The sequence below is a fragment of the Diospyros lotus genome, chromosome 8 (assembly GCF_014633365.1).
Source record: "Diospyros lotus cultivar Yz01 chromosome 8, ASM1463336v1, whole genome shotgun sequence".
Lineage (NCBI taxonomy): Eukaryota > Viridiplantae > Streptophyta > Magnoliopsida > Ericales > Ebenaceae > Diospyros > Diospyros lotus.
This window is the reverse complement of record NC_068345.1, coordinates 38,711,762-38,737,559: the sequence shown is the minus strand read 5'-3', so window position 1 is coordinate 38,737,559 and position 25,798 is coordinate 38,711,762. Positions and strand designations below refer to the sequence as shown.

Below are 25,798 nucleotides of genomic sequence, written 5' to 3'. Positions count from 1 at the left end.
TATTCTCTATTAATGATTTTATTAAAAAATATATATTTGATAAATATAATAAATTATATTTGAGATTAATAATAAATGTAAAGCACAAGATATAACAAAAACAAATATAATGAGACACAAGACAATTTATAGTGGTTTGGTATTTTCACACACACCTAGTCCATTCTCTCAAAGTCTAACTACTCTTGGAGTTCTATTAAAATAATTTCACCAAGATTTTAACACTAACTTACCTTAGAAACTAGATACACACCTAGATTATAATGGGTTTTAGAAAACCACTACACCAAAATTTTCTTCCTAAATGACCTTAAAAATTAGATTCAACTAGATTTTAATGGTTTTAGAAAACCTATATAATTCACAATGATAATTTAAATATTACAAATAATTTGTCCACACTTAGACATAAATAAACAATTAAGAACAAATTATATAAGGTAATAATATTTAAATAAATAAATAAATTTGTAACCTCAAATAGAGAAGTTTGAATATGTCGTAGAAGACTTGAAAAACTTTTTTCCTCTTACCTTGTGACTCTTCAGTTGATGTGGAATAATATTTCAAGAGTTTCAGATTGCTTGGATGCTTTGCTTGAGAATGTTTGAAAGCTTTAAGGTGCTTCGGATATGCAATGGAAACACTTAAATGCTCAAAAAATGAGTTTGAGGGTTATTTTATAGCCATTTTGGACACTTTTTCAACAGTCAAAAATCTGACTGTTATAGCAAGAAAACTTAGTATAACTTAAAATTAATATGTACACTCAAATATCTAAAAAGTTTGTACATCAGCTGGCAAGAGAAGATTTGGACAAATAGGAGGTTTTGGATTCAAATCCAAGCACATACACCTAGTTGTTTAAATACTTTTTGAGATACATATAATATAAAAATATTATATAAATTAATTTAAAATATTTTTAATAGAGAATAATATTTTTGATAATGCATATGCTATGAAAAATATTTTTTAAATTAATCTAAAAATATTTTTAACAAAAAATAATATTTTTGGTAATACATATGCTATGAAAAAAATATTTTATAAATTAATAAAAAATAATTCGGTACTACAATTAATATATTTAAGAAAAATATTTTTTTTGTTAATCACCAAAAATATTATAATTTATATATTAAAAATTCTCTTTTTATTAATCATCAAAACTTAATTAATATAAGTAAATTGACTCAACAGAATATAATATCAATATATTGGAATGTGGGACCAATGCACTTAATGAACCAAATGACCATTTGAAATATTGTATTCATATTTTACAACAATCCCCCACATATTTTAAATGGCTTCAAATCAAAGGAATAATTGTTGTTGGATTAAGCAGTAGAGTCTAACACCTCGAATTTGATGTCTTTTGGACTATGAACCAAATTCTAAAATGAATGAGACATAACTTACATAGTTATTGGTGAAACTTATAGCTTCTATGAATTAAAAAATATGCTCGTAAATTATGATTCTCACCAATCATGTTACACCCATTTATTTCTTGCTACTCATCACGGTTTTACGCTAATAGGCCATGCATACGCTTAGTAATTCATGAGTGCTCTAAAAATTTAGCCACAAATTTCATAGGAACGGGCACACTCAACACTTATATAGATGAATTCATCAAGTGTATACAGCAATATTATACACCACCTATAAGGGATATGAAATTCATTAAGAGCTTAGCTCAACCCTCGTATATTACAGTTAATTTGCACTATTTACACTATAGGATGAGACACTATAAAAATAATAGTACTTCACCATAAGATTAACATATGATTTGTTATTACCCTTATTAACCCAATTCATGGGATCTCCAATCACATAGGTTGGGTTACCATCATTGTTAATTTTTCTCCTTTGGCAATAGTCCCATTCCCCTCGATATTTCATTGATTAATTTTTTACCCAAAGGTTTAGTCAGAAGATCGGCCAAATTCACTTCTGACCTCACATAATCAATGAAATATAATTTCATCTCTAAGCAACTGCTTTATCACATTATGTCTCAATCGACTATGTTGATTTTTACCATTGAAAGATTTGTTCTTAGCAATGGCTAAGAACGAAAATTCCAAAAAATTTAGCAGCGGTTTCAAAACTGAAGCAAAAATCCCAAAAAAAATTGAATTTTTAGAATTTCAAAATTCAAAAAATTTAAATTTTTGTCGCATGTTCGTGTGCCACATGGCGATTTTCTAGCATCATTCCCTTTTCTCGATTTCAAACTCGGGACATCCCTACATGTGTAGGTGCACAAAATCATTTGACCTGCAAAGCCTCATTGTTACATATTCGCGCATATAAATTATATACTAATCTAATTATTATTTTTCAGAATTATATTTTATATTTTTAAAAGAATAATGAAAAAAATTAAAAATAAATTGATTGATTAAAAAATAAAAAGAAGATTTTATATATTTTTTAAAAATTTCTTTTTAGAATTATTAAAATTTTATATATTAATTTTTTTTTAAATTTCTTTTTATTTTTATATTAAATTTCTTAATGAATTATTTAATTTTATTTTTTAATTATTTAAATTTTTCCTAAATTTAGAGATGATTTTTTGAAAACTACAATAAAATTAAATTTTTAAATAAATTTTGCGGTGATTTTTTAAAATCGCTTCAAACGTTATTTAATTTTTTAATTATTTATTTATTTTCTAAATTTAGCTATAATTTTTTAAAAATCGTCGTAAAATTAAATTTTTTAATGAATTTTACAACGATTTTTCAAAATCGCTGCAAATATTATTTAATTCTAATTTTTAATTATTAAATTATTTTATGAATTTAATAGAGATTTTTTTAAAAACTATCACAAAATTAAATTTTTTAATTTTGCCCCAATTTTTGCAAATGTTAAATTATTTTTATTTTTTAATTATTTAATTATTTTCTAAATTTAGAGGCAATTTCTCAAAAACTATTCCAAAATTTAATTTTAATTATTAAATTATTTTTGGAATTTGGCAGTAATTTTGAAAAATCCTCACAGAATGTTAAAAAAATTGCTACAAAATATCATGTTTTGTGACGATTTTTAAAATCGTCGCTAAAAATTAATTTTTTTATAGTGTTAATTGATTTATTTGATATAATTAATTTATATACTATTAGGTCATCACATTTAGAACATAATAACTATAAATTTCTCGTAAAGAGTACATACGTATGTAGTTGAATTAGAATTTCTTCAAGTCACGTTAGGTTGGGTCATGCCCAACACACAATTCACACAAACCTCGTGAACTTGAGCTGCAGCAGAGAGTTACCAAAATATCTCTTGGACATTTTGGATTACATCCGAAGCCCATGAAAAAGACAAACAAATTAAGTAGCTAGCGTGCGTGGATCAAAGATTAAAATATCTTATTAAATGTTTATAAATCTAACTACTTATGCTAAATATTTAGTTTGAACTTAACGAAAAGGAAATATAGAGATCAGTAGATGGCAATGTATTATTTGGACATGATTGTCTACTTATCCTTTCCTCAGTCATTGCAGTGCTTGGCCTCGTGCATTATTGACGAGTTTTAATTGGTTAAAATATTATTAATCATCTATTTTCAATTGCTTAATAATTGAGAATTGACATATAAAAGGTCAAACTTCACGTAAAATGGTGGTATAAAATATGAGAATACTTACCTACTCTAAGTAATTATTTGAGAAATAACTGGGTGTTTTTATAGTAAAATATTAACATTTGCATAAAAAGTTAAATAATGTTTAGGAAGGGAGGTGAAAGAGAAAATAAAAATAAAAAATGTGGTTGTTATACTCTTTAAGAATTTTCTAGAGGAATAACTGGGTATTTTTATCATAAAATGTTGATATTCGCGTCAAAAGTCTAATAATACTGAGATATATGAGAAAAAGTGTGGATCATGATTTTAATATTGCAAATGCGACTATTAAATTCTTATTTCGAAATATTTTTTTATTCATTATATTATGAGGAAAGTATCTTCTTATTTAGTAGTTTAGATATTGATATTCATTTTTTATCTAATTTTTTTTTTTATGATGCTTAGGGTATGCCTTAATTAAAATTGTAGACGCTTTGAGGTTCTTTTTTAGTGAATTCTTATTTATAAAAGAAAATTTTATGAAATTTTTAATTTTGGTCTCATACTTTTATGTTGAAAAATACATTCCAAAAAGATCAATAAAGAATTAAAAATAGAAAACGAAATTCTTCACCTTTTTAATGGGCTGGACTGGCCGTAACATCATGAGAAGTAATGGGCTTTGGGCTTGACTTTTGGGGTTCCCACGTAAGCCCAGTAAAAGACATCAAGGATCCATTCAAATTGCAATATGCCTTTTTTTTTTTTAATAGAAAGTCCATTAATGGCCAGATCTCGTAGTATGTAATAGCAGCCTATATGTACGTACTAGAGATGGTTTTAGGTCCACTTAATACTAATTAAGAACTTGATTAAAGAAAAATTATGTTAATACGTTATGGGATTGAATTTCTTTTTGGCTTGTTATTATTATTTAAAAAATTCTGGTTCCAAACCTAACCTAACCTAATTAATGAATGAATTAATTGAAGGGAGAGAAGGAGGTGGTACGGAAAAAGCTTGTGGCGCATGCATGGACCAGCAATATATATGTACATATATACCATGCACCAGCAACACCAAATGAAATATGTTCACAGTAAAGAGGATTTGGGGAGCACAGTTGGGACCCCAAAGAGGGACAAAATGGTTATCCTCCAGCCCTAAATTAATGTAACCCCACTACCCCATCTCTTATTTTTTGTAATTTTTACATTTAAATAATCCTATATATGTGTTAGCTGATTATTATCTCAAAATATATAACGAATCAAATGTTGTTGTTGTAATTAATTAAAAGATGAATGCTGCATGGGATCCAGTGGGAGGAGACAGCTAAGTCCCCCAGCAATAAGTAGTTAGGCACAAGAGAAAATTTATAGGTATGGAATGCAAGCAAGACAAATATTCAATTTGCATGAACAATAATGTGCATGCATATACTACACATACATATAACCTCATTCATGTTTGGTTGGCCATGCACGTGTAGTCCAGCGCCCTTCCATAAATTTGGGCATGGAGGAGGTGCCCTTCACAAGGACCACCTCATCATTTATGAGAACTAAAAGTTATATTTATTATGCATATATATTGGTTTTACACTCAAAATTCATACAAAATAAGGTTACGTAGCATTTAGCTAGTATACAAAATTAATTTTAATGAACTGTATCATTCTGTATATAAATTACATTTTTTTTGTATATATATATATATATAATGTAGCTAGGGGATAAGAAGGTGTTTAAATGAGACTTGTTTACTGTACCATTGCTGGATGGATTGGGATATGAAGCTTAGACTTGCTGCACAGGTCCCTTTCAGCCCTAGCTAGCCATCATCTTCTGGGTTATCTAATTAGAAAAATGTTATTCGTATACTTTTGTATATATCTTATACTATATAAAGGTGTATCAATGATAAAAAAGTTCTTCGTGAGGCACATAGAGATGCATGGAGACGAGGGGTATTTTAGTCATAATATTCCTTTATGTAACCTAAGATATACAAGTAGTATGACTCATCTAATTAACTATAGCTGAAATCACTTAAAATTATTGGCCATTACTAGCCTTTTTTAATTTTTATAAATATTTTTGGTTATCGAATATACATTAGGATACATATATAATTAGACCAGCCTCCTATTAATAATTAATTAAAGTACCAAACACAAAACTAAAAATTCCAACCACCCTAATGGGGGGTTTAACTAGAACAAATATATATAAATGAGCCAAAAGTGTCCTCACTACTTGCCATAACTAGAAAAGAACAGAAAGAAAGACAATCAATGGATCTGTGTAGCATGAAGAATGCATTAGACACTGTCACACTGCATCCCAATTATATGCATGGCTCTGCACTGTGCTGTGCCTCTTTTTTCTTTGCAACTTATTTTCTTTTACAGTCACAATATCCCACGCACGAAGCAAACAAATGTCGATCACGTGGTGGTGAGACAAATCATTGAGCCAAGAGGGAACCCCTGGGAATACGAAAGAGTGGTTCATATATCAAGTTTTTGCCTCTCTGCTACAAGTTTTTGCCAAAAGAAAATAATTATATATATAAATAGGCTTAATCTGTAATAAAAAAAATGCTATTTATTTGTACATATATTGTTAACCAATTTAATTTGCTTTGATATCTATCAAGACTGATATATTTTTTTATTTAGAATTATTTATTTTAAAAATAAATATGTAACACATTAATTAAGATATATATATATATATTTAGGGTTTTACGTAGGTACCTGGAACTTGAAGGAACATTTCATTTCCCATCGTCAAATGGGTCACCAATTTGGCTGGCTGTGTGTCAGCAATTTAAAAAGAGTGAAAGAGATGTATGCATGTCTATCTCTTCCAAATTACAGAAGACCCACAAAGCTCACCCCGCCCTCCGGCCACAGCTTAAAAGTCAGTGTAGTTAAATGGGCAGACGATTGATAGGCTTATCATCATCATGATGATGATATAATAATGCACACAAACATTAATTATTTTTTTTCTTTCTTTTAATTATTGAATAAATACTTGATAATGTGTGGACTAAGTTAGTTTAAAACATGAATTAAAGTTATTGTTGTAATTTGTGGGTTAAAATGAAATAATTGGGGGGTAGTAGTTGCTGCTGCTGCTGCTCCCAAATAACAAATTTGATTGAAAAGTTTGCATGGGGTGTGGGTGGGTGATGGGCCAATTGTAATTTTCATAGCCTTGCCCTCTGATCAAAGGCATCAACCAAGTCAATAATGGTGATTTTATTGTTCCTTCAAATGGACACCACCAACGGATTTTATATATATATATATATAGTTGTTGACCCTTTCCTTTTCCTTCGGACGGACACCATCCCAAATTAGTGCTAATGATGCCCCCCCCCCTCCGTAAAAATCAATCTGCCTTAACCAAACTCAAAAGCTTTAGATTATATTCCCTTTTTGTGTTTTCAGATTTTTTTTTAATTTTTAATTTTTTAAAATAATGTAAGCCAGTTTATTTTTATATTTTTAAAAATAAAAAAATTAAAATTATTTTATTTATTTTCATTATAAATACGTTTAAAATTTTCAGAACGAGAAAACTTTTACAGAATATATTTTTAATAATTTTAAAATACATTTAAAATATAAAATTAAAAATAAATTTAAATCATTTCTCTTTATGAAAATAGGAGCTATTTGTTGACAAAATTATAATTATTGATTATCACTCGATAATAATTTTATTTAAATAAAATCCGCGTTTACCACAATCCCACTAGTTATATTTTAATTATTTATAGAGATTTTGATTTTTGTCGTTCGATTCAATTATTATCGTGGGTCAACCCGTTTCACAGTTTCAATAGCCCCAACCCGAAGTCAATTGAGCAGTGAGAAATCAAATAGCGAGACAATATCACGAGAAGAGAATACAGGTCACAAGTTAAACTTACCCGACCGTTAGAACCCATCATTTTAACTTCCTAAATCCTTAATCCGAACCCCACGCGCATCCATCTCACGCGACCTTTTCCTTTCTTTTATTAATGATTTATTTTTGTGTCACATTTAATGAAGAAGACGAAATGCACTAACTAAACATACATTCTATAACTATAGAAACTATATATTATTCAGTGTAGATTTTAACTGATTTTTATCAAATTATCTAAATCAGTTCACTCTTACAAAGTAACAAATTTCAAAATTCTAACATAAATAAAGGTGATAATCACCCTTTATCACTAAATCAATATTAATGAATAATTTTGTGAAATTTATCAAATCTATAAAAAATCATATATATATATCATGTTTTGATTGGTAGATGAATTAATTTAAGTTATATAATAGGTATATGATCATTTGTATCGAGTGATTAAAATATTAAATAAATTATTTATTAAAATCTAATAATAATATCATTTAATTTGTTTATCTATTAAACTAAACAAGTAATGAGATAAATAAAGATCACATAAAACCCAAATAATAAGAAGAAATCAAATGGGCAAAATTAGCAAAGGAGGCTTGGATTGATTGATTTTTTTATGTTAGAATAATAGAGGAAGCACAATTTTGGTTTTGAATCGAATTGGCGCGTGGAAGTTCCATTTCCTAATAATAATAATAAGCAAAAATACAAATTAAATGAAAACTTTGGAAATTAGTAATTTTTTGTTTTAAATAAATCGGATCCAAGGAAAGTAGACCGTTCCTCGGAATTCGTGCTCTCAAATTTCTCTCTCTAAAAGCTTCCAAACAGATTCTCTCTCTCTCTCTCTGTATGCAGAGAGGTCACTGATATACAACACAAACTCCAACTTGTTTCAGAGACCTTACTCTCTCTCACGGACAGACAGACAGACATACAAGGACGTGTTTGGAGCCGTCAATTTCTCTTCCCGGCCCCGCCCCCCTCTCTCTCTCTCTCTCTATCTATCTATCGACATTCTTGTCTCAAACCAAACACTGTAAAAACTCGGACGAAGGGAGGAGTGGAGTAGGGATACAAAGAGAGAGCAACAATGGTTGCTGGCAAGGTAAAAGTGGCGATGGGACTTCAGAAGTCTCCTGCGAATCCGAAGCCAAACTCGTCTCCGAAGCCTCCCTCGCCGTCGCCGAGCTCCGGCAAGGTTCCACAGAAAGGCGCCGTGTTTTCACGCTCGTTTGGCGTTTACTTCCCTCGCTCCTCCGCGCAGGTCCAGCCTCGGCCGCCGGACGTCGGCGAGCTGCTCCGCCTGGTAGAGGAGCTCCGAGAGAGCGAGTCACGGTTGAAGACGCAACTCCTCGAGCACAAGCTCCTCCGGGAATCCGTTGCCATTCTGCCGGTTCTCGAGAAGGAGATTGCTGGAAAAGACGAGGAGATTGAGCGCAGTTTGAAGAAGATCGAGTGCTTGGAAGGAGAGAACGAGAGGTTGAGGCGCGATTTGGAGGCTGTTCATAGGACGATATTGGAGGAAAAGGAGGAACACGAGAAGAAAGTGAAGGCAATGGAGGAGGAAATCGTGGAGTTGAAGAGAGCAATGAAGGGAGACGAGTTGACGTGTTCGCAAAGGTTTCAGGGGCTGATCGACGCGTCGGTGAAGTCGAATTTGATGAAGAATTTGAAGAAAGGAGTAAAAGCTTTCGAGAATGGCGGAAATCAGGAGAGTAACTGCAAGAACAGCGAGGCTGTGGAGGTTGAACGGCCGAGGCACTCTCGCTCTAATTCCGAAGAAATGGCAGAGACTTCGGAGCCTGCAACATTGAGATCTCGAGTGCCTAGGGTTCCGAAGCCTCCACCGAGGCCGTCTTCATCGTCATTGTCCTGTGCTGCGCCGGACAGTGCCTTGACAGAACAATCGGCCCATCCTCCTCCTCCTCCTCCTCTGCCGCCGCCGCCAATGAAGGCAGTCCCTCCGCCTCCTCCACCGCCAAAATCTGCGCCGGCCCCTCCGCCTCCGCCTCCACCGCCGCCGGCTAAGGGATTGAAGGCTGTGCCTGCTAAGGTGAGGAGAGTCCCGGAGGTGGTGGAGTTCTACCACTCGCTTATGCGGAGAGACTCGCGGCGAGAATCCGGCTGTGGCGCTACTGACGCTCCGGCGGCCAACGCCCGCGACATGATCGGGGAAATCGAAAACCGGTCCGCTTACTTGCTCGCTGTAAGTCTTGCTTTGTAGCCCCTATTTTCCTATTACCTAACGTTCTGCCACGATGTTCGTCTCACTCAGTGACAAGTAACCATCTTTGGTTTCCTCTTGCAATAGGAGACACTGCGTAGATTAAAATGAAACAACGAGGGCTGTAAATTTGATTAATCAAATTGGCAATCTTTACATTTCAGTCTCAAAATCTATTGGTAGATTTTAACGATTTAGTTTCTTATGATAGTCTGTTTGAAATGCTAATCACAGATAAAGACAGATGTAGAAACACAGGGTGATTTCATCAGGTTTTTGATCAAAGAAGTTGAGAATGCTGCCTTCGTAAACATTGAAGATGTGGTGCCATTTGTCAAGTGGCTCGACGAAGAACTCTCCTACCTGGTACATCAATTAAGAAAACCGTCAATTTCTCCTTCTGTACTTGCCTAATGCAGATTATTGCATATTAGTTACACGGGTGTGGTTTGATCTTTTGTTGCTCAGGTCGATGAAAGGGCTGTTCTGAAGCACTTCGATTGGCCGGAGCAGAAGGCTGATGCCTTACGTGAAGCTGCATTTGGATATTGTGATCTCAAGAAACTAGAATCTGAGGCATCTTTGTTTAGGGATGATCCCCGCCAGCCTTGTGCTCCTGCTCTCAAGAAAATGCAGGGCTTTTTTGAAAAGTATGTTAAGAGTTTCTCCTGATGGAATTTTTTGTTATAGATGTCTAGATGTTCGTTAATTCGTTTAATTTGTTTGTTCTCATCCCAAATGTTTTCCTGAGTTTTGAAGTTGATGCGATTTATACAGATTAGAGCATGGTGTTTACAACCTCTCTCGAATTAGAGAATCAGCTACTAAGCGATACAGTTTGTATCATATTCCAACAGATTGGATGCTTGATACTGGATATCTAAGTCAGGTATTTACTTCTTTCATAAATACTTTCATGGCGTCCGCCTGGTTGGAATTGTTAATCTTGGGGAGGCAAGGAAAATTAGATTGGCTCAGTTTACCAAGTATTATAACAAGAATACTGGTTCGCAGATGACAAGGATGAAAAGATTTTGCCTCGTTTGCTTCAACAATGCTTGCACTCACAAACACGTGAAAGTTCCCTGATGTCTGAATTGTAGTTTCTTGTCTGATCTTTATACAGTTTATATAACGAAAGGACAATTATTAGATTCTCCACGTGAAGCTTAGACACCACAATCCTATAATGTTCATATTGTTTTCCCGAGACTATTCATTCTTTTTTAAGTGGCATTTGTGTAATGCTGACCGTAGCACTTGTTTACTAGATTCTCAAATTTTTCTACTTTTCAAGTCCCACACACCTGAAGGAAAACAAAATTTTGTTCATTTATCTAGAATTATTTTTGTTTGATAAGATGAGTTTTATGTTGGTTGTCCTTCTCATCTTGGCTGGTGACTGATTAAGAATGGGAGACCTTAGGCGGAGGGTCCATCATACATGCTTTATTATTCTCTCTGGAATAGTGAAGAAACTCTACCTACCTTCTCTAATTTCACTCTTTTTTTTTGGGTCACTCCAACTCAGATTCAAAAGGTGAATCTGATAGAAATTATTGTGGTCCTAGCTAGTTGTATCTTGGTGTTTTCTGGCTGTCTCTACCTTTTGTGTTTTTACCCTGAAACAATGAAATTCCAAAGGGAGTAGTGCATAATAATGGCGCACCCGTTTCAGATCAAGCTGGCATCTGTCAAATTAGCCATGAAGTACATGAAGAGAGTATCTGCAGAGCTTGAACTAGTTGGTGGTGGACCTGAAGAAGAAGAGCTGATAGTTCAAGGTGTAAGATTTGCCTTCCGAGTTCATCAGGTTAGACCCATAGCTCTTTTTTTTTGGCGCATTGCATTGATCAAAATTTACCATCTTCTTAAGAACTTTTACCTACCCCATGAGATGGTGCTTTCGTGCAGTTTGCCGGCGGGTTTGATGTGGAGACGATGAAAGCATTCCAAGAGCTGAGAGACAAAGCTCGGTTGTGCCATATTCAGTACCAAAACCAGCAACAACAGAAATTTGTGTGTAGATCCGCTGCTTGCTGAATCTGTAGCAAACTCTGCTTCAGAACTGCTTCCACAGCCTGTGTTGTAAAGAGAGAGTGAACCCTCATCAAGTAATGGCTGCAGCCATTTTTTCGCATTGAAATTTATTCATGAGTCCATAATTATTTTGACACAAGAATGCCTCTCATTTTTGCCCTATTTATAAATTTCCTGATTGAATTAAAAAATAAAAAAGAAGATACCAGTGGGCCGTGGGATGCAAATCTGATAATTAAAACTCGCTCAGACAATTTTAGCAGGGATGTCGTCTATGGCGGCTTTCTCAGACAACTCTTCTGTGGGGATGTCAAATAGTTCGCATTGGGATGTGTGCACCTTTTCCATATCTAATATCTTTTTTTTTCTTTAATATTTATATTTATTAAATAATATATTTAGTCTTTAACTTCTATTTCCATCCTTTAAGCAGTGGATATTCTCATCCAATAATCATACTAGTTCAATTTAAAGAAATATATTTATTTTACCCATTTATATCAAATTCTCGATTAACAATTAAGATTACTAAAATTAGTATTGTCGTTGAATATTAATTTTGACTTAGATACAAGTTATCTAGCAACTGGCTGAGTTGGGAGTGTTTTCTCATATAAACAAAATTTTAAATCCATACTCTCCTGGTATAAATGTCAAATAGAGATAAAAAAAAAAAAAAAAACAAAAGTGATTTTTGCCGGCCGGGCCGGCCCAATCCCTGCCCAGCATTCACAGTGTTGGGCCAGCCAACGGACCGTTTTACATCTATAGAACTACCAACTGCAACTGGATTAGTTTGCGAATTGCGATGCGCCCGAAGCAAGTATGAAGGCTTGCTTTGTCCTCAACCCCTCGTTTCTTCTTCTTCCTCCTCCGTCAGACCTCTGTAATCCCACTCCCGTCAGAACCCAGAGCCGCCCCAACAACAATCCATTCTCAGACCCAATTCCCCATCTCACCAATACATCCTTTACTCAATCTGTTCGGTTTTCTCGCCCGACAATCACCGCAATACAAACAGCAAGATCCATGGCCGAGGCCGAGCAGAGCCGGAGCGCTACCGACCCCGTGCCCAGCCCTTCCATGAAGCTCTTGTTCGTCGAGATGGGTGTTGGATACGACCAACATGGGTATGTAAATATCAATGCATTGGCATTTTTTTTTTTGCGGCTTTGCGAATAAAAAGAACTGTTGCCTTTAAGGTGTTTGCTGAAATGTCGCAAACAGGCAAGATGTCACGGCCGCTGCAATGCGAGCTTGCAGGGACGCCATCTCTTCCAATTCGATCCCTGCCTTCCGAAGGGGTATTGTTTCCATCTTTCCTTTTGTGTGTGTGTGTGACATATATATAAGCGAGTCATGTATGAGTGTATGTGTGACATATATGAATGCATGTAATGTGTTAGGAAAGCCAGAGAGAGACAGAGAGAGAGAAGGAGAGAGAGAATGGTTATAAATGTTGCATTTTTTTTTTTCTTGCTGGGAATAAATGTTGCAATTTTCAGTAAGTGAATATGGATGGAAAGTGCCCTACCCATGGGTTGGCCATGGGTACGAGGTCAACCAACTCACCTCCAACTCTCGCATATTTTTGCATAATTTTTATTTTGTTGTATATACACATAATTCTTTTATCTAGATATATGATTTTCATCTAAAAAAAACGATTTTTTTTTTAATATTTAGATCTACTCATTTGTCCCAATTATATTTTATCAATTATTTTTTAATTTTTTAAAATTTTCTTTTATTTTTAAATCTTCAAATTACTTCATCTTTCAATGTGTGCTTGTGTTTGTGTATTGCATTACTTAGAATTACTTGAGATGGAAAAGGCAGCTCTTGTTTTTATTCAAAGAAAATCAGAGGAAACAAAGAAGGAAAGCAAATATATATACAGAATTGTTGCAACTAACAGGTAACAGATTCTACCTGTCTCAACCAACTAACTAACAACAAACAAAACAAATAACTATCCAACTAACTCTGTACTGTTTTGATACTCTCCCTCAAGATGAGCCTTGGACATCAGATAATAAAATTTCCCTGGCTGCAAAGCCTTGGTGAAGACATCTGCTATTTTTTCAGTACTAGAAATGTATTGTGGCAGAATCAATCCATCTGTAATCTTATCTCTGAGAAAGTGACAACCTTTATATGTTTTGTTCTCTCATGTAAGACTGGATTTTCACATAAGTGCGAAGCTGATTGACTGTCACAATGCATTAGCACAGGCAACTGACAAGCTGCCTAGATCCTTTAATACAGATAGAATCCAAATCAATTCACAGCAAGTAGCTGCAAGGGCTCTGTACTCTGCTTCTGTAGAACTTATTGCCACTAAGGTCTGTTTCTTAGATTTCCAGCTCACCATAGAACCTCCAATAAAAATACAAAACCCTGTAATAGATCTTCTGGTGTCTGGGCAACCAGCCCAGTCACTATCAGAATATGCCTCCAGTCACAGAGAGGATTGTGCTGGAAAAAACAAGCCTTGACCTGGTGCCTTCTTTAGATACTTCAAAACCCTGTATGCTGCCTTTAAATGGATCTCTGCTGGTTTGTCCATAAACTGAGACAAGACTTGAACAGCATAGACAAGATCAGGTCTGGTAAACGTGAGATAGATCAACTTCCCCACCAGCTGTCTGCAACATGTTGCATTAATAAGAGTTCCCTCGGAAGTTTGTGACAATCTATGATTAGGATCCATAGGTGTCAAAGCCGGTTTGCTGCCTAGCTGTCCATAATCTGTTAGCAGATCTAAAGTGTATTTCCGTTGACATATGGTTATGCCACTGAGATCTGGCTACTTCAACACCTAGAAAATACTTCAAGTCACCCAAATCCTTAAGCTTAAACTGAGAGCCTATGTAATGCTTGAAAGCAGCAACATCTGATTTACTAGAACCTGCAACAAAGATATCATCCACATAGACCAAGAGAGCTAGAAAACCAGATTCAGTACCCAATGTAAACAGAGAATAATCTGCTTTCGACTGTGTAAATCCATAAGACAGTAAAGAGTTAGCGAGTTTGACATTCCATTGTTGAGAAGCCTGCCTTAGACCATATAAAGACTTATGGAACTTGCAGACCAACTTGGAACCTGGTGGATACTCCCCCTTAAGAACATAACCTTGGGGCATGTCCATGAAAACTGTTTCAGCCAAGTCACCATTCAGAAAAGCATTGTCAATATCTAATTGAGAGAGATACCAGCCATGAACAGAAGCAAGAGAAAGAAAAAGTCTGATGGTGGTCTGTTTAACAACCGGGCTGAAGGTGTCTGAAGGTGTCAAGAATTCTGTAGAGAATTCTAGAGAACAGGGGAAGAATTGATAGAAGAACAGAGAGAGAGAGAGAAATGAGAAGAGATAGAATGAGGGAGAAATTCAGAATGAATTTGAATTCAATTTCTCAATGCCTCAAACAGATGGGATTGGGTCCTTATATATTGGATCTTGCGTCCTTCATCCCGCCAAAAACTGAATTACAATTTACATATAAGCCTATTCTAGAATCAACTAACAACTTCTATAACTACTTGCACATGTAGGCTTGCCACTTGCACGTGTAGGCCCTCTCTAAGTACTTAGAACGTGACAATGTAATTGGCAAAATCTCTCACACGTGTTTAGCAAGGCAGATTCCCCTATTGTTGCAATCATTCTAGACCGGTTGAGGGTACCCAACATATTTGTGTCTCTTGGTTGGGTAAGTTGTATCAACACATCTAGCTCGCACAGACCTGGCTGAGAGACTTAAGTCCCATCTTGACAAGGAGGGATCCTGGTGGCTATCACCTTACCCCTTTTAGTTAGAAAAAAAAAAAGAAAAAGAAAAAGAAATGACTAATGGGTATGCAGGTTGGCTAAAGCAATCAAGACTCTAGATTGTCACTGGTTTCACTTTTTTTTTTTTTCTCTTGAGACTCAAAACCAAATGTTTCCTTCATTTTTCATTGATGAGTTTGAATTTTGAAAGTCCATCTGAGCAAATGTTTGTCAAGCCCTTGACTTAGGGTTTGACAATGGCAGAAATTCCTTCTAAAACAACAATACAAGAAAAGAAAGAAAGAGAGATAGAGAGAGAGAGAGAGAAACGAAGAAGGCGGGAGAGTTTGTTATTTCATCAAAAATAATTCTTCCTCTACAACAACCTCTTTAGTAGGCATTAGCTCCCACAAGGCTTCCCTCCCATTACATTCCCCTGCCTGTTAGTTATTTAACTACCCACTTTTATTACAATTATGCCCTAGGTCCTAACAAATTCCCCTCCCCATGAATTAATTCTTGTCCCCAAGAATGTCATAGAAGACTAATAACAAGGGAAACTGCTTCAATACATCTAGTAAGTACTCCAAAGTAGGTTGGTCTGGAGGTAAGTGAGACCACCTAATCAACACTTGAGTAATAGGGGTTGTGCCCTGATATATCACCCTTTTATCCACAACAGCCTGGGGTTTCACTGCCACTTCATTCTCTTCCATCGTTGGTAATACCGGACTGACTTCCACTTCAGGTTCGCCCCCCAAATTAGGTAATGAGTCGCTGACTGGCACTTGAGGAGTGACCGCTTTCTTCAATAACGACACATGGAATATCGGGTGAATCCTAGTTCCCACCGGTAATTGCAGCCTATATGCCACCTCACCGACCTTAGCCAATATAGTATAGGGTTCGAAATACTTTGGGCTAAACTTAGACACAAAACCCTTGGTGATAGTAGGCTGTAAAAACGCTTCACCTTAAGGAACACTTGATCTCCTACTGCAAAAGTTCGTGCGCTTCTCCTTTTGTTAGCAGTTTGTTCCATCTGATTCCGAGTTATCCCAAGCTCCCTCCTTAATTCTGCCAAAACCTCCCTCCATCCTTGAAAGTATTGCTCCACATCAGCCAAAGTAGCTGATGTCCTCGTAATAGTTGGTAGTAGGGTGGACAATATCCAAATAAAGCCTCAAAAGGTGAGCGTTTAATAGCCATGTGATAGGTTGAATTATACCACCACTAGGCTAGAGATAACCACTTATGCCAGCTCCTAGGCCTTGCAAAACACATGCATTGGAAATACCCGTCCAAACATTGATTCACTCGTTTCGTTTGCCCATCCATTTCTGGGTGATAGGCAGTGGAAAGGTGTAGCCCAACTCCCATATTCTTGAACAGTTCCTGCCAAAAGGAACTTGTAAATATTTTATCCCTATTTGACACCACCCTCTTAGGAGTTCCATGGAACTTACCTACTGAATCTAAGAATAGTTTGGCCACTTCTGAAGCTGAAAAAGGGTGTGTGAGACTAATGAGGTGGGCAAATTTAGGTTGTAAAAAACGCTTCACCTTAAGGAACACTTGATCTCCTACTGCAAAAGTTCGTGCGCTTCTCCTTTTGTTAGCAGTTTGTCCATCTGATTCCAAGCTGTCTCGAGCTCCCTCCTTAATTCTGCCAAAACCTCTCTCTGTTCTTGAAAGTATTGCTCCACATCAGCCAAAGCAGCTGATGTCCTTGTAATAGTTGGTAGTAGGGGTGGACAATATCCAAATAAAGCCTCAAAAGGTGAGCGTTTAATAGCTGTGTGATAGGTTGAATTATACCACCACTGGGCTAGAGATAACCACTTATGCCAACTCCTAGGCCTTGCAAAACACATGCATCGAAAATACCCTTCCAAACATTGACTCACTCGTTCCGTTTGCCCATCCATTTCCGGGTGATAGGCAGTGGAAAGGTGTAGCCCAACTCCCATATTCTTGAACAGTTCTTGTCAAAAGGAACTTGTAAATATTTTATCCCTATCCGACACCACCCTCTTAGGAATTCCATGGAACTTACCTACTAAATCCAAGAATAGTCTGGCCCCTTCTGAAGTTGAAAAAGGGTGTGTGAGACTGATGAAGTGGGCAAATTTAGTCAACCTATCAACAATGACCAGAATTGTATCTTTACCCTCAGATTTAGACAACCCTTTAATGAAATCCATCGAAATATCTTCCCACGCTTGCGCCAGTATGGGAAGTGGTTGTAACAATCCCGGCACGGCCACTGTTTCATGTTTACAACGTTGGCAAATTTCACACTGTGCTACATACCTTACCACCTCCCCTTTCAGCCTTGGCCAATAGAAAAAACCTCTGATCCGATGATACGTTGCCCTCACCCCCGAGTGTCCACTTACTGCTAAATCATGCATGGCCTTGCATTATTCTTGCTTTTAATTGTTCAGCATTTCCAATCACAATTCTGCCCTTGTAGCGAATTACTCCATTGGCTAGTGTATAACCTTTCTGATTATGGGGATGGACAGCCAATTGGGGCAGCAACTCCTGCAATCAGGATGTATTGACGTAGCTGCTCACGACCTCTTTAATCCACTCCGGAGTTACAGTTGTGACAGCTTTACAAGATCCTTTTTCGTCTCTTCTTGACAATGCATCTGCTACCAAATTCTCCTTTCCTTTTCGGTATTGAATTGTGTAGTCCAATCCTAGGAGCTTCGATACCCCTTTTCTTTGCAATTGGGTGTGTAGTCTTTGTTGGCTTAAGAACTGTAGACTCTCATGGTCAGTGCGAATTATAAAAGGGTTGTTTTCCAAGTAATGCCGCCATTTATCCACTGCCACCAACACTGCAATTAACTCCTTGTCATATACACTCAACCCCAAATATCTAGGAGCCAACCCTTGACTGATGTAAGCCAATGAACGCCTTTCTTGCATCAGCACTGCCCCCACCCCACTGTCGCATGCATCAGTTTCCACCAGAAAGGTCTTCGAAAAATCTGGTAATGCCAACACTAGAGATTGAGTCATGGCCTTTTTAAGGGCTCCAAAAGCTGCCTCCGCTCTAGGATTCCAATGGAAATTATCTTTACATAACAATTATGTTAAAGGCCAACTGATTATCCCATAATTTTGAACAAATTTTCTATAATATCCTGTCAGTCCCAAAAACCCTCTCAATTCTTTAACAGTGGCAGGTTTTGGCCAACTTACCATTGCTTCTATCTTCCTTGGGTCAGTGCTGACTCCCCTTTCCGAAATAATGTGGCCTAGGTATTCCATCTCCTTCTTGGCAAATGTACACTTAGACAACTTGACATATAATTGATTAAACCTAAGGACTTCAAAGGCTGTTCAAATGTGGGCTAGGTGTTGGTCTAAATTCTGGCTGTAGACAAGTATGTCGTAAAAAAAAACAAGTATAAAGTTCCTCAAATAAGGGCTGAATATGTGGTTCATTAAGGATTGAAATGTGGCTGGGGCATTAGTGAGGCCGACATAACCACGAATTCATAAAGGCCTTGATGTGTGCGGAATGCTGTCTTAGGTATGTCGGCTGGTTGCATCCTAATTTGATGATACCCAGCTCGAAGATCTAATTTCGGAAAAATGGTTGCACCATTGAGTTCATCAAGCAAATCCTCAATGATTGAAATAGGAAATTTGTTTTTAATGTTGATGGAATTCAACTGTCTATAGTCCACACAGAAATGCCAAGTGCCATCATTTTTCTTAACAAGTAGCACTGTTGAGGCATAGAGACTGTGGCTTGGTTGGATTATAGAATGGGCCAACATATCTTTAACTTGTTTCTCAATTTCAGTCTTTTGTATTGGTGCATAACGATAGGATCGGACGTTTATAGGTTCAGCATTGGGTTTAATGTGTATGGAATGGTCAAAAGGTCTTTGGGCTGGCAGGGATGTAGGTTCTAGGAATAAGTCCTTAAATTCAATCAATAATAAGTACAAGTTGTCACAAGGGGTTACCTCATTCATTAGTAATTTCAACTCAGCTTCCACATTGGTTGCTTGATCCTCCTCCTCCATACCTCTTAGAGAGTACAGATGGGTGATTTGTCCACTGTTTTTTTGTATCAATTTCTGCAATCTCTTTCCTGAAATCAGCTTGCATTCTCCTTGTTCCAAATTTCCCACTAAAGTCAGCTTCCTTCCCTCAACTTCCACTGTCACCTCTAGCTTATTAAAGTCAAATGTTAACGGGCTGATCGTCTTCATCCAATCTACCCTCAAGACTACGTCACATCCCCTTAACTCCAGCACCCTAAAGTCTGCCATAAACTCCACTCCTTGCATGACCCAATTGAAATTATAGCACTTGTGGTGACTATACATTTTATTACCGTTGGCTACGGTCACCGATAGGGGAACTGTCTCTGTCATCTTGCAGTTGAGGTCTACGGCAATAGCTTTATTTAGAAAGCTATGAGTGCTGCCGCTATCAATTAACACCGCTAGTCTCTTCTTTCCCACTTGGCCTTTCACCTGAATAATCCTTCCAGTTGAACCACCTTTTAAGGCATGGAAGGAGATCTGGCCTCCTTCATCCTCGTAATCTTCTTGTTCTCTACCTTCCCCTTCTACGACTTCTTCCAACAGCTCCTCCTCTGCCTCATCGTCCTCGCCCGACCCCTCCATCTTCAGCATCAATCTTCTGCACTGATGTCCGGGCCCATATTTTTCGCCGCATTTGAAGCATAAACCCAGTTGCCGCCTCTGTTCCATTGTTGAATTTTTATTACTTCTCGAGTTATTACTAGTCCTGGGTCCTCCTTGGCCACTCACTCCCATTGTCGACTTAGAATATTCCCCCGAAGGAAAACTTATACCCCTTCCTTGCTGTGCTCCTACGTGATTCCACGTCCTGCCCTTCTTGAATACTGCTTCCCAAGTCAATTCTTGCAAGCGGGCCTTCTCCGCTGCTTGTTTAACTGTCGCTGGCGCCAACATTTTCACCACTGATCGCATATCATCCTTTAAACCGCTGATAAAACTTGAGACGAAATAGGTCTCTGACAAGCTGGGATGGGCTATTCCGATCACCGCTCTCAACTCCTCGAACCTCCTCAAGTAATCCTCTATCGACCCTTGTTGCCGCAGCTTGTTAAATTCTTCTACCATGTCGGTCATATTTTTTTCTCCGAACCGGCCACACAACTCCTCCGCAAAGGTTCTCCATGACACCCATGGCCCTTCTGCCTGCTTCCAATTCTGATACCATGCATCGACAATATCGTTGAGATATGCCGCTGCCATCACCACCTTCTAATCTTCCCCGACGCGGTACAATTCAAAGAACCGCTCACAGCGGCGAACCCACCCCCTCGGCTTCTCCCCTTCGAATATCAGAATCTCCAATCTTGGTATGGGCGGGTGACTATGGCCTGTATTTCTACCCTGCGACTCCCGTTCATAAACTCCTCACTCGTCCAACATCCTGATTCCCTCCGGCCTAGGCAAGATTCCATCCCTCTCCAAGATTGGCTCGGTCCCCGATCTTGGATGCAATTCTCCAGCCACTTTAAACTGTGGCAACGCCGACAGCATAATGAACATACTGTCTATCTTTTGGCTGTAAAAATCCGCTCGTTCTTGGCCTCGTTCCAGCTCTTTGATGCTGTCACGGATGGCCGCGACATCTTCCCTGTTGGACGCCGCGTCCTCCTGTACGCGTGTCACGCTCGCCTCTAAGGACTCCATACGCGCCTCCATCTGTTTGAGATGAGTACCTTCCGTCATGCCGTGCGTCTGTCTTCCACCCAAGATTTTCTCACCGGAGAGCCGCCAAGGACCCACCGCTCTGATACCAATTTGTCAAGCCCTTGACTTAGGGTTTGACAATGGCAGAAATTCCGAAAGGAATTTCCTTCTAAAACAGCAATACAAGAAAAGAAAGAAAGAGAGATAGAGAGAGAGAGAGAGAAACAAAGAGGGCGGGAGAGTTTGTTATTTCATCAAAACTAATTCTTCCTCTACAACAGCCTCTTTAGTAGGCGTTAGCTCCCATAAGGCTTCCCTCCCATTACATTCCCCTGCCTGTTAGTTATTTAATTACCCACTTTTATTACAATTATGCCCTGGGTCCTAACAATGTTTCGCAATGTTGGTATTTATGGTGGTTATGAACTACCTTGTATATTGTACATATATTCTATCTCCTTACCCCCTTCTAGTTAGTATTCAATCCTCTAAATTGAAACTAACAGGTAACAACATGTAATCAATAATATTTGTGTAACATAAAAAATAATATCATTCTTTAAATTTAAAGAGATTACAAATTTAAACAAAAAATCTTTAGAGTTTCTAATGGAAAAAATTCTTGTTTTGTTTATTTGTGCAGTCAATATGACTATTTCTTTATGTTTAAGTATTTTGTTTTATAAAATCTATTTTTTTAAACAATATCATTGTGTGCATGCATCAGCAAGTGACATTGAACATGTCAGATTCTGATTCTGACAAGCAATAATTCCTCTCAATCCGAGAAGAATTGAGAGATATTTAGGAAGAACAAGGTAGAACCAGAGAGAGAGAGAGAGAGAGAGAATTGGCTGGAGAGAGAGAATGAATGTTTTGATAATTCTCTGGATATCTTGGAAGGGTGGCATTAGAGCTGTATATACTGCTCCCGCTCATCCTTAGGCGCCAAAGGCCACTTGCCCCATTTACAAAAGTTTGAATTCAACTTGCCTAACTACCTAACCAACATTCCCGCTTATTCTAACAATCAACTAACAATCAGCTAATTACAATTGAGCCCCCTTATTTCAATCATTTCCGTGACACTGACAGAACAGTGCAGGTTTTCTGAGGGTTTGTGATTATATTTATGCCTTTGATATGGACATGTTGAGTTATGATAACTAAATATAATTGGTGCAGGGTCTGTACCTGGTGTTACATTTGACCAGATGAAACTACAGATTAAGCTGGGAGTTCCACAATCTCTGCAACAATTCCTTGATATTGAGAAGGTCAAATCTGTCTTTCCTTAGTAAGTGTCTAGACCCTTGGATCTGCCAGTTAGAGTTTTGTCTTCTTCAAATTCTTTACTTTAAATAAGCCTTCATATTTGATTTCTTTAGGCACGTTCTTCTTTTTGAGTTGAGTCCAGTTTGTAACCCTATGTAAGAACAGTATAACTCAGATAATTTTTTCCTATCACCTTCAACTCTTGTGGAACTTTTAGTTGGCAGCATCTGATTGTTCTTGTAGAAGTTGTAGTTATAGAGATATGCATGCTTAATCTGATGATCTCAAACCTTTTTGCCTTTCATTATAGTTTCAGCCTGGTAAAGATTTAAGAGTTGATAAGCAGCTCTGAGTGAAAAGCTAGACTTATACTCAGTTGTGCACGCACATGAACCCATGGTAGTGCTATGCAATATGTATTATAGAAGTTTATAAGAAGCTAGAGTCACTTTTGACTAATTTTTGGTTGCTCTTTGAAATTTTATCTGCTCTCATTGCCATTCACAGTCATGCTGAGATATTAAAAGATTTACTTAATCCTGCATGCTCTCGCTTTTAGTTATTTTTGGTTATCTCACATCTGTTTGCCCTTATTCTCATTCATAGTTATCCTGAGATCTTAAAATGGGATTCCTACAACATTGCTCACTTAATGCTGTTTTCCTCCTCTGCTTTTTTTATTTTTTGTTTTTACTTCTTGATGGCAGTGGGAAAATTGTGAATTTTGAAGTTGTGGATGGTGGACTGATATGCTCAAGTGGTGTGCATGTGGAAGAAATGGGAGATAAGAATGATGACTGTTACATAGTGAATGCAGCTGTCTATGTTGGTTACTAGGTCTTGTTCTGCTTGCGACATAAACATGGCAACTTTTACATAGTGGTGATGTTACAAGTTCACTGTTTATGTTTAAGTTGGTTTCTAGTTCTTGTTTGGCAATCTGCTTGCTTGCTTTGTTTTGTGAATTAGGGTTCTTCTCATGGTAATAAAATATGGAAACTCCATTGGTTTTCTTTCAATTTGCAGTTGATGGTCAGCATCATAATTAGTACAATTTTGTTGTCATAATTTTTTTTTTTTTTTTTTTATCATTCGCACTGCAACTTGTATAATTTTCTTCATGTACAAAGCTATTTTGTTTTCTACGCATGGCTAACTTTTTTTGGAAATGACACGAGCATCATGAAATAGTTAAATATAGGCACATATATAGTTCGGGAAGCTTGTAAGCATACAAGTCTTTTCTACTACTGCCTTTGTTGAGCACTGAAACTCTAACCTTAGGGTTTAAATCAGAGTATCCCAATCACAAACACACGATAAAACAAAAGGAATGGAAGCTTTAACAGTCATTCATGCGAAACAAAGGTAAACAGAACTGAAACGTAAAGGCGAAAAGAGACACACAAGATTTTTATCGTGGTTCACCCAAATAGGACTACGTCCACGTTGAGCTCCAATATGGAGAGCTCACTGCACTAATGATTGAATCAAAAATACACCCACAGGAAAAACCCCTCAATCTCTCTGTACTTACAGTGGTTCGAGAAACACAAAACTTGCCCAATAATCACTCAAAAAGATTAAGAGGCAAAAACCCTATCGAACCATATAACTATAAAGCTATACAAAGATTTACAGAGAAAGAAAGAAAGGAACCAAAGCAAACCAGATAAGGTCGAAGATGAAGGGTATCTCTTTCTTCTTTGATTGATTTTTGCCTCTTTCGCCTTAAACGTCTGCCCAGACCATATCCCGAGGAGAAGATAAATAGTGACGATGGAGGGCTGGGATCATGACTCATAAAGCATGGATGGATGGCTCGGATCATATCGTGAAAGCACGATATACAATATTCCAACAGAATAAAAGCAGACGGACAAGAGATAAGAGAAGAGGGGTAGATAATGCAACCGGGCGCCATCAGAGGGCAGCTGATGGTTGTCACGTGCTGCCCTCCAATTGGCTGTCAGATGGCAGCTCAAGGTTGCAGCACGCGAACCTCCACCTGCTTACTCCAACGACATCGTTTGGGGTTTCAATAATAACAATCTCCACCTTGAAGCCCAAACAGGAGGTGAATCTGAAACTCTCACAAAGTGCAGCATGCTTCAATCCATACCTTCATTGCTCTGGTTGATTTGATCAACCAATTCCCACGTGCAGCAAGTTCAAGCAGTGCTTGAACTTGGTTGCAGTTAGAACTTTTGTTCCCATGTCTGCTGGGTTGTTTTCTGTAGGCACCTTCAAAATACTCACAGTGCCATTAGCTATTAAATCTCTAACATAATGATACTTTACCTCAACATGCTTTGTTCGTTCATGATATACCGGGTTCTTGGAGAGGTGAATGGCACTTTGACTGTCTGAGAACACAGTCACTTTGTCTTGTAGCAACTGGATCTCCTTTAATAGACCTTGTAGCCAAATAGCCTCTTTAAAGGCATCAGTAACAACAACATACTCAGCCTCGGTGGTGGATAACGCCACCAGAGGCTGAAGTTGGGATTTCCAACTGATACAATTTCCACCCAAGATGAAAAAGTATGCAGTTGTTGATTTCCTTGAGTCCCTATCGCCTGCAAAATCAGAATCTACATATCCCACAAGATTAAGAGTATCAAATCTTCTTTTATAACACAGGCCAATGTCTATAGATCCATTAATATACCTTAACATATATTTTAGTGCATCCCAATGAGGTTTACCTGGATTTGACATATATCTACTAAGCAGAGATATTGAATATGTAAGATCAGGTCTAGTACTAATCATTGAATACATAACTGTTCCGATTGCATTGGCATAAGGGATATCTTCCATTTTAACTAATTCAGAATTAGTTGTAGGGCATTGAGATTTAGATAGGACAAAGTGACCAGCTAAGGGAACCCCTACAGTTTTACAATTTTGCATACCAAATCTTTGAACAGCTTTAATAAGATAGTCATTTTGATGAATTTTCAAGACTGATTTACTTCTTTCTCTTTCTATTGTCATTCCTAGAATTTTCCTAGCAGGTCCTAGGTCCTTCATATCAAAATTAGTGTTTAATATTGACTTTAACTCACTAATTTTTTCTTTGGACTTACTAATTATCAAAATATCATCTACATACAGCAATAGATAAATAGGAATATCTGAGATTACGAAGTAGAAACAGTTATCATATTTACTTCTTTCAAAACCAATCCCTAAGATTAAACTATCAAACTTTTTATACC

The 25,798-nt window shown here is 37.0% G+C and overlaps 3 protein-coding genes across 3 annotated transcripts; 2 read left to right on the top strand and 1 right to left on the bottom strand.

Annotated features, from left to right (window-relative positions):
• Positions 1-8,332: 8,332 nt before the first annotated feature.
• LOC127807196 (protein CHUP1, chloroplastic) lies at positions 8,333-12,011 on the top strand. Its single transcript, XM_052344866.1, has 6 exons — positions 8,333-9,742; positions 9,995-10,126; positions 10,229-10,410; positions 10,538-10,649; positions 11,439-11,573; positions 11,675-12,011. The coding sequence occupies exons 1-6, from the start codon at positions 8,627-8,629 to the stop codon at positions 11,801-11,803; spliced, it is 1,806 nt and encodes a 601-aa protein (XP_052200826.1). The 5' UTR covers positions 8,333-8,626; the 3' UTR covers positions 11,804-12,011.
• A 574-nt stretch (positions 12,012-12,585) lies between these two features.
• Positions 12,586-23,593, top strand: LOC127807382 (uncharacterized). Its single transcript, XM_052345180.1, has 4 exons — positions 12,586-12,930; positions 13,028-13,104; positions 22,485-22,596; positions 23,282-23,593. The coding sequence occupies exons 1-4, from the start codon at positions 12,626-12,628 to the stop codon at positions 23,409-23,411; spliced, it is 624 nt and encodes a 207-aa protein (XP_052201140.1). The 5' UTR covers positions 12,586-12,625; the 3' UTR covers positions 23,412-23,593.
• Positions 13,624-21,770, bottom strand: LOC127807380 (uncharacterized). The gene is made up of 2 exons (XM_052345178.1): positions 19,569-21,770; positions 13,624-14,711 (listed from the first exon to the last, which is right to left on the bottom strand). The coding sequence occupies exons 1-2, from the start codon at positions 20,853-20,855 to the stop codon at positions 14,670-14,672; spliced, it is 1,329 nt and encodes a 442-aa protein (XP_052201138.1). The 5' UTR covers positions 20,856-21,770; the 3' UTR covers positions 13,624-14,669.
• Positions 23,594-25,798: the final 2,205 nt, after the last annotated feature.